The sequence below is a fragment of the Camelina sativa genome, chromosome 17 (genome assembly GCF_030686135.1).
Source record: "Camelina sativa cultivar CO46 ecotype springtype chromosome 17, ASM3068613v1".
Classification (NCBI taxonomy): domain Eukaryota; kingdom Viridiplantae; phylum Streptophyta; class Magnoliopsida; order Brassicales; family Brassicaceae; genus Camelina; species Camelina sativa.
In genome coordinates, this window is record NC_141896.1 from 38756423 (window position 1) to 38765938 (window position 9516).

General features: G+C 33.6%; 1 protein-coding gene across 3 annotated transcripts; it reads left to right on the forward strand.

Annotated features, from left to right (window-relative positions):
* Positions 1-2894: 2894 nt before the first annotated feature.
* LOC104758691 (putative LRR receptor-like serine/threonine-protein kinase At1g53430) lies at positions 2895-9177 on the forward strand. 3 transcript variants are annotated; one of them, XM_010481600.3, is made up of 23 exons: positions 2895-3298; positions 4239-4416; positions 4518-4589; positions 4700-4768; positions 4868-4939; positions 5024-5095; positions 5182-5253; positions 5344-5415; positions 5481-5552; positions 5632-5706; positions 5782-5856; positions 5950-6021; positions 6110-6175; positions 6249-6308; positions 6405-6443; positions 6524-6573; positions 6662-7032; positions 7125-7323; positions 7423-7569; positions 7688-7809; positions 7885-8095; positions 8178-8415; positions 8504-9177. In XM_010481600.3, exons 1-23 carry the CDS (start codon positions 3043-3045, stop codon positions 9117-9119), a joined length of 3276 nt encoding a protein of 1091 aa, XP_010479902.2. In that variant the 5' UTR covers positions 2895-3042; the 3' UTR covers positions 9120-9177. The 3 variants fall into 3 exon arrangements, with proteins under 3 accessions (XP_010479902.2, XP_087350715.1, XP_087350716.1); XM_087494589.1 differs by lacking the exon at positions 6249-6308 and having other exon boundaries at positions 2917-3298; XM_087494590.1 differs by lacking the exon at positions 8504-9177 and having other exon boundaries at positions 2917-3298; positions 8178-8419.
* The last annotated feature ends 339 nt before the right edge of the window (positions 9178-9516 follow it).

Below are 9516 nucleotides of genomic sequence, written 5' to 3' on the forward strand. Positions count from 1 at the left end.
TATTCAACTTGATATTTCAAGTGATTTGTGTAAAATTTATAAATTATATTTTATTCAATCATAGATTTTTAAAAATTTTCTGACATCTACTGTTATTCAATCATAGATTTTAAAAAATCTTCTGAAATCCAATGTGTTTGGGCAAAATTAATCGATTCGTTTAAAAACTACGGAAACAAGAAACAGATGTTGAATAGTTGCTTTTATTAATCAAAGTCTCAAGCTCAAATACAAGAATTCAAGGCACAGCGAATCAATCTATAAACCCTAGCCGCGTTCTAGAGTTGAGTCGTGTGTCTTGTGTTTTAGGTCTCTTGCTTCGTTCTCGATCCTGTCTCTTGTAGAGGCCGCTCTCCTTATATAGAGATTCCTTTACCCTAATCCCTTAGGACTTGTCTTGGGCTTGCCAACTCTATGCATGATAGGGTCGGTCGCGGGACTCTTGGCCCATTAGTAAAGTCGGTCGCTAGACTCTTGGTCCCTTAACAGATCTAGTTGCGTGACTTTTGGTCCATCGACGAAGTCAGTCGCGAGATTCTCGGTCCATCGACGAAGTTAGTCGCGAGATTCTCGGTCTCGTGACAGAGTCAGTCACGAGATTCTCGGTCTCTTGACAGAGTGAGTCACGAGATTCTCGGTTCATTGAACCAATCAAGAAGATTTTCCTTTTATAAGATAAACTCTTATTTACGCTGACTTTATCCAGCAAAATATGCATTGACTAAATAAATTAGATTTATTTATTTATTATGATAAAATTATGCCCAACACAATGTTATTAAATTAATGATTTGAAAATCTACATTAAAATCCATTGTTATTCAAACAATTTATTGATTTGGATTTTAATAAATTGTTGGGATTTTAGAGGATTTGAAAGGATTTCTTTAGTTAAGAATACAGAAATCCAAATATCATGAGTTTAGGTGGGAGATCAAAAATTTTTACAATATAAATCGTATCAACTTTCATAAAATTATCAAAATTATTTAAAATCTCATGAAAACTAAAATTACTTGGAATATTAGATAGAATACATCTTAGATTATATATATGCTACTCATATAATCGATGTAAAATCCCCTTTTTTATAACGTTAACCAAAGATAGATTACGAAATTGATAGATTATTGGTTACAAGTTAAATAGTGGGTTACAAGATAGATTACGAAATAAAATTTAACCAGTGTTATAGCACGAGTATTTATTTAGAATCATTAACAATATAAAACTTACAAAATACGTGTCTTTTTCAAGCTTTCATATTTAGCATATGATTTTATTGCATAATGTTTTATCCAAAAAAGCTTTTTAAAACAATAACATAAATTATATTTTATATAAAAATAAATACACAACATAGTTTTTGTAGACTTTATATTTTTAATAAATTGTTACAAATGGTTACAAATAGGTTATAGAGAAGTTATAGATTAATCCATATATTAATATTAATGGTTACACCTAAATATTAGGGATATTCTAAATTGACAATTGATATATTAATGGTAACAAATAAAATCATGGATATTGCAAACTGTATTTTTGGAAGATTTTAGTCCTGTATCACGTTGTATCCAAAGATTTTTAAACACAATATTACAAATTTATTTTCCACAGATTTGATCGATAGATCACAACGTTAACCAAAGATAGATTACGAAATTGATAGATTATTGGTTACAAGTTAAATAGTGTGTTACAAGATAGATTACAAAATAAAATTTAACCAGTGTTATAGCACGGATATTTATTTAGAATCATTAACAATATAAAACTTACAAAATATGTGTTTTTTTCAAGATTTCATATTTAGCATATGATTTTATTGCATAATGTTTTATCCAAAAAAGATTTTTAAAACAATAACATAAATTTTATTTTATATAAAAAATATAATATAAATAAAATGAATTTCAAGAGCACGGTGTCAATCTAGTAATATGTAATATTACTACAAGCAGAATAACTATGCTAAAACTTTTTAAAATATAGATCCATAATAGGTGAAAGAAATTAAATGTATTTATATAAACTTTTAAGACAAAAATCTTTTTCTATACCTACTAAGTTCTAATAAACCATAAACAATCAAGATTTTGGGCTAAGTACGTATGGCTGCTTATAGACAAAATCACAGCCAATCCTTTTGGACTCCGGTGCCTTGAACTTGAAATTAAACAGATCAATTATTTATTTAAAAGCTATGTGTAAAAGTAAAACTAATAAAGCAGTCAAGAAAAACATATATCCCTTAGTCATTTGTTTAACATTTCTACGTTCAAAGTAGAAAAATTAACCTTTTTGCATGGGGGAGACAAGGTCTTGTTCTAGTTTATAGATAAAGTTTTAATAGTTTACAAAAAGCTACAGAGAGTGTGTTTTGACTACAATAATAATACTTTAATTTAATTTAATTAATTATGTTCCTCAGAAACAGCGGAAGCCGAACCTGGATGATCCTTCTGGGTAGGAGGCTAGGAGCGTATGTAAATAAATATAAGCACTTTCATATTATTTGGTAAATATAATCCCTTTTTCATATGCATTAAATTAGTAATTTTAAAATTTATTGAATTTTGATCTAAAAAAATAAATACAACATGATGCATGCACACATTAATTATATAATTAAAATTCGTAGATCTTTCTTGGTTAATCCATGTTTATTCAAATATAAATGTAGAATGTGTAAGAAAGAGAATATATAGTAATATGTATTTCTTTAAGATCAAATGTAGACCAGAAACATATCACTATTTATTCAAATACAAATGTAGAATGTGTAAGAAAAGTAAACTAAATTCATCAAATATTTAAGATAATAGTAATATGTATTTATCTATTTATTTTTAAAATAGAAATGAAGATTAGAAAGCAGTCAGTTAAACCCCACACAAATTATTCATTTCTGGCGGCTACATATAAGTACATATATCTTAAAAATACATTTTCAGGATTTTTTTTTCTCATTTGTTTATTATATGAGTTTTTTTTCTGGACGAAATGAGAATATGAGATACGTGTATTTTATTTATATATATGAACACACTAAATGAGATCATCATACAACTGTTTTTTTTCTTCTTCCTCTTTCTCTCTCAACTCCCTCTATATCTCTTTCTCGCTCGCTCTCAATCGTACGTCTTGTCTGTTTGTTTTTTTTCCCAGAACAAAATCGAGAAGATGGTTTTCAACTTCTCGACAGAGAAAGTTGTGTATGCTCTTCTTCTCATCTTCATTTGCTTATTGGAAAATTTTGGATCAAATGCTCAACCACTTTTGCCAGAAGATGAAGGTGCGTCTCAATAATCCACACACACATTTCATATTAATTCCTTCGATTTCAATTTTTGAGTACCTAATTTGACTTTAGTTTCAATAATTCGATGCTTCTTGTTCTTGAGACATAAAAAAAAAAAAAAACTAACTAGATTGTAAATTCCACAAGAGATCGTATTTTTAAAAGGTTATCCATTATTAGCTTTTCGTATAAGGTTTAAAATTTCTAAAGTAAATTTTCGTCATATTTGACAAATAAAAGCTGGAAAAAACAATATTTTTGCTAAGATTACTATGGATTTATTTGAGTTTCGCTCAATAATTGAATGGTGTGGGTCGTCGTCATAGTTGCACGATGCAAAAGCTTAAAAATTAGGTACACATAGTTGACTAAAATTACACACACTTTTTTCGTTTTTTCATGTCTCTCAAATTCATGTATGATAAAATGAAACCGATCGGATCATGATTACCATTTTATTATAAGACCTTCTTCTAGTAGGCCTGGACATTCGGATACCCGTTCGGGTTCGGTTCGGGTATTTCAGGTTTTCGGGTTTACGGATTTAGAGATATAGAATCCGTTCGGGTATTTCTAGAATTTGGATTCGGTTCGGGTATTTTGGGTTCGGATTCGGATTACCCGAAATTCACAAAATTCAAAATTTTAGTATCTAACTTAGTCTAAATTATTTAATAATACACAATTTATCTTAAAATTTTGAGTATTTTTTTTTTCTGTCTAATATATGATCATTTGTCCCATCCAGATAATATATGTATAATTTTTCTCAAAGATGTGTTGTAAACGAATAAATCTCTTTCAATATGTGCAAGTTGGGTCAATTACAGAGACGTTCAGATTGAGATTTATTATAGTAGTTGTTTAATCTCTCATTTTTAATTCATTAATTGGACTTTCCTGATTTATACAAAGTTTGACCATTTTTGAGCAGTTCAAACATTGCGAACGATCTTTAGAAAGCTACAAAACCAAACAGTGAACATCGAGAGGACTTCTTGTTCCGACGGAAAATGGAACTTTGTTGGCAGCTCATCGCAAAACCCACCGACCAGCAACATCACCTGCGACTGTACTTTCAATGCCAGCTCAGTTTGTCATGTCACAAACATGTAAGTATATGTCTATTTGTCACCTCAGTAACTTTCCAAGTAAGAAACAGAGTTATGGTTTTCTAAGACAAAAACTTTCTCTTCTTGATTTTCATCAACAGACAGCTCAAAAGTTTAAGCTTGCCTGGAACTTTCCCGGATGAGTTCGGAAACCTCACGAGTCTTCAACAGATGTAAGCACATTTTTTTTTTCTCAAAGTTCCTTCATTCTTCACAAAATGTCTGAAACTTGGAGCTCAAGCAATCTTCGGTTTATATTTTCCCTTGCGTTTTTTTCTTACAGAGATCTTACTCGGAACTTTCTCAATGGAACGATACCTGCGACATTGTCTCAAATTCCGCTTAAAATCTTGTAACCATTCTCTGCAACACATATATATTTTTACATTTTCTTTCTTGTGTTAATAATAGTAAAGTTGTCCTGATTCTTCCGTTTCTGTTTACTAAAAAGGTCTGTAATCGGAAACCGTCTCTCTGGACCATTCCCTCCTCAACTCGGAGAGATTACTACGCTTACTGAAGTGTAATGTAACATATATCTTATCTTGTTTTCGTCAAAACCAGAATTGACTTAGATTCTAATAGGGATGTAAAAAACGAATTGCAGGGTTTTGGAAGCTAATTTATTTACAGGACCACTTCCTTCAAACCTAGGGAACTTAAGAAGCTTGAAAAGATTGTAAGATCTTTTATTATATACTTTTTTTTTTCCCCTTCATTGTTATTTCAGTTTTACTTAGTGATTTGGTGTATTTATAAATACAGGCTACTCTCTTCAAACAACTTCACTGGTCCGATCCCTGAGTCCTTAAGCAATCTCAAGAACTTGACTGATTTGTAAGTAGAGATACATACAGTGAGATTTCTTGCAGTCGGATTGATGGAATATTTGGACTGATTCTAAAAGCTTCATCTGTTTCTTTGCAGTCGGATTGATGGAAACTCTCTATCTGGCAAGATACCTGATTTTATCGGAAACTGGACTCTGCTCCATAGGCTGTGAGTAACCGTCATTTCTAAAGAAGACTGTAAAATTTGTAGTGACTAAACTGTTAAATCTGCAGAGACCTTCAAGGCACATCAATGGAAGGTCCAATTCCAGCTTCAATATCAAACTTGAAGAACTTGACTGAATTGTAAGTAACCAAAGAGTTTAACAATTACCTTATCATCAAAACTTTTAAGCTTAATAAAGCTCTCTCTCTCTCTTATCAGGAGGATAACCGATTTGCGTGGTGGACCGGCCTCTTCTTTTCCAGACCTGAAAAATATGACGATCATAGAACGATTGTAAGTGTTGATTCAACTCAAGTTATAAACTCTGTTTCATCAAACAATGTTTTAACATTCTACCAACTTCGTCAGGGTACTAAGAAATTGTTTGATAAGGGGGCCTATACCGGATTACATTGGTACCTCTATGAGTGTGCTGAAGGAACTGTAAGTCAAAAATCTCTTTCTAATCCACAGCTTAAAGGCTAATAATGTGATCCAAGGCCTCACATTAAAGTATGTACATGTGTGTGTGTGCAGAGATTTAAGCTCAAACATGCTAACCGGTGTAATTCCAGACACATTTCGGAATCTTGAGAAAATTAAGTTTATGTAAGTTTTAAATCATCACCTTATAAAGATGATGATATACATCTTAACTACTTTCAAAAACTGAATGTTAACTACTTTGCTGCTTTAGGTATCTGAATAATAACTCATTGACTGGTCAAGTTCCTCAGTTCCTCATCAACAGTAAAGAAAGCCTGTAAGCAAACTAATTAACTTACCTCGACTTTGATGATTATTTCGGGTCATTAATTTCTTGATCTGTTTCTTAGTGATTTATCTGACAACAATTTCACTCAGCCATCTACTGTAAGCTGTAATCAGCTTGATGTGTAAGCACTGTTTTTGTTTCATATCCGTGATTTTTCAACTGTAACTTTGTGTAAGCACTGTTTTTCTAATCAGCACTATTGGTTAACATTTTTCAGGAACTTGATCTCCAGCTACCCGTCAGTAACCGATAACACGTGAGTCTCCTTTTTCTCCCTCTTTTCCGAACCCAAAAAACAAAGATACTTACAAAATAGAAACAACTTTACTTGTGTAGTACTCAATGGTGCTTGAGAGAAGATCTTCCATGTCCAGGAGATGCAGAACGTGAGTGTACATCTCAAAGATTCAATCTTACCTAGAAAGAAACCCCTAGCTAACAACCAGTTACATTTTTGTTTCCGGGTTCTCGCAGAGTCTTCCCTGTTCATCAACTGTGGAGGAAGCAGACTCAAGATTGGCAAAGACACGTATACGGATGACTTGAACAGTAGAGGCCTATCAACTTTTTCTTCCGTCTCTGAAAGTTGGGGATACAGCAGTTCTGGAGTTTGGCTAGGCGATGACGATGCCTCCTACTTAGCAACTGACAAATTTAAATTGATCAATGATACAACTCCAGAGTATTACAAAACAGCACGTCTCTCTCCACAGTCACTCAAGTACTATGGACTGTGCATGAGAAAAGGAAGTTACAAAGTGCAACTCCATTTTGCAGAGATAATGTTCTCAAATGACCAGACTTATAGTAGCTTAGGGCGGCGAGTATTCGACATTTATGTTCAAGTAAGTTTTGCAAAACAAAGAAGCAAGTTTTGTTTCAAAAACAAAGTTTCAGTTTCTTGGATCAGAGTTCAAAATGAGATTCTCTTATGCAGGGGAAGTTGTTGGAGAGGGACTTTAACATAGCAGATAAAGCAGGTGGAGTTGGTAAACCGTTCCCAATGCAAATTGATGATGTTCAGGTGAATGGAAGTACGTTGGAGATTCATTTGCAATGGACAGGAAAAGGCACAAACGGAATACCAACACGAGGTGTTTACGGGCCTCTCATATCTGCCATAACGATTACACCAAGTGAGTTTCCTATCCAAATCTTTCTCAACTGTTTGAAATTATGTTAGTGTGAGTAAGTGAGTGATTGTTCTCTCTATACTATATTGCCTGTTGTTGTAGATTTCAAGGTTGATACGGGAAAAGAATTGTCCAATGGAGCAGTTGCAGGCATTGTAATTGCAGCGTGTGCGGTTTTCGGGTTGCTGGTACTTCTAATCCTCTGGCTTACAGGTTACTTAGGTGGAAAAAAAGAAGTGGATGAAAATGGTATGAAAGAAAACATCATTCTATAGTTCAAGATTCTGATTGTTTCTTTCAAGAAATGCTCTTTCTCATTTTCAAGAACTGATTGATTCTTTCAAATCTTAATTTTTCGTGTTATCAGAAGAGCTTAGGGGACTTGATTTGCAGACAGGATCATTCACACTGAAACAAATCAAACGTGCTACTAATAACTTCGATCCAGAAAACAAGATTGGTGAAGGAGGATTTGGACCAGTTTATAAGGTTATCATGATTGCTTTGGTTTGACATCTTCACAAGTTCTTTAAGTTTGGTGTTATAATGTGTTTTGGTTATTAGGGTGTTCTCGCTGATGGAATGACCATAGCGGTGAAGCAGCTTTCATCAAAATCTAAGCAAGGAAACAGAGAATTTGTGACTGAGATCGGAATGATCTCTGCGTTGCAACACCCAAACCTTGTGAAACTATATGGTTGTTGCATTGAAGGGAAAGAGCTTTTGCTTGTGTACGAGTACTTAGAGAACAACAGTCTCGCTCGCGCACTCTTTGGTTTGTTTTCTTGTCCATCTGAGAAAGATAGTTTTAGGTTCTTGATCTTTCAGCTAAAGTCTCATGTGGGTTAACTTAACAGGCACAGAAAAACAGAGACTTCACTTGGATTGGCCAACAAGGAACAAGATATGCTTAGGGATTGCGAAAGGATTGTATTATCTACACGAGGAATCAAGGTTGAAGATTGTTCATAGAGACATAAAAGCGACAAATGTGCTTCTTGATCTGTCTCTAAATGCTAAGATATCTGACTTTGGTCTAGCTAAACTCGACGAAGAAGAGAATACACATATCAGCACAAGGATTGCAGGAACAATGTGAGGGTTCATCACTTATCTTTTCTAAAATTCATCGCAGATGTGAGTGTTAACACTTACAAGAATTTATATTTTCATTGATATGCAGAGGTTACATGGCTCCAGAGTATGCAATGAGAGGTTACTTAACAGACAAGGCAGATGTTTACAGCTTCGGTGTTGTCTGCTTAGAGATTGTGAGTGGAAAGAGCAACACAAATTACAGACCAAAAGAAGAGTTCGTTTACCTTCTTGATTGGGCATATGTCTTGCAAGAACAAGGGAGTCTTCTAGAACTCGTTGATCCTGATCTCGGTACAAGCTTTTCGAAGAAAGAAGCGATGAGGATGTTGAACATAGCTTTACTCTGCACAAACCCATCTCCGACATTGAGACCACCAATGTCATCTGTTGTAAAAATGCTAGAAGGAAAAATCAATGTCCAACCACCATTGGTGAAACGTGAAGCTGATCCAAGTGGTTCAGCTGCAATGAGATTTAAGGCCTTTGAGCTTTTGTCACAAGACAGCGATTCACAAGCCTCAACATTTGCGAGAAACAGAGAACAACACATAAGCTCCTCTTCGATGGACGGTCCGTGGGTCGATTCTTCCTTCTCCGAGCCTAGCAAAGATGTTAGCCTACAACAGCAAGAAGAAGGACGTTCATCATCTTCGTCGAAAAATCTTTTAGATGATCTTACCGATGTGAAGATTGAGTCATGAATTGTTAATCATTAAGATTCTTTTAATCACTTTACAGACACAACAGTATTAACCAACACATCCTGATATACACATATCAATCAAATTTTATAACAAACAAACTGAAATTTTTCAAAAAATAAAATAAAATAAAGTTCAAATGGCATACTTTGAAATAAAGTAAAATAAAGTATGAGCTACCTAAGTATGTTCTAAGCGAGCCTACCAACTTTGTGGAAGAAAATTGATTTAAGATGAAGAACAATTGAAAAGACAAAAAAAGGAAATGAAGAACCAAATGTAAATCTTGTGTGTAAGTAGTTACATTAGGATTCTCTGCTTGTCTATTTTGACACTTATAAAAAAGATTGATTCCCACATCTCTCTCTCTCTCTCTCTGACTTGTATCTAAGAACTC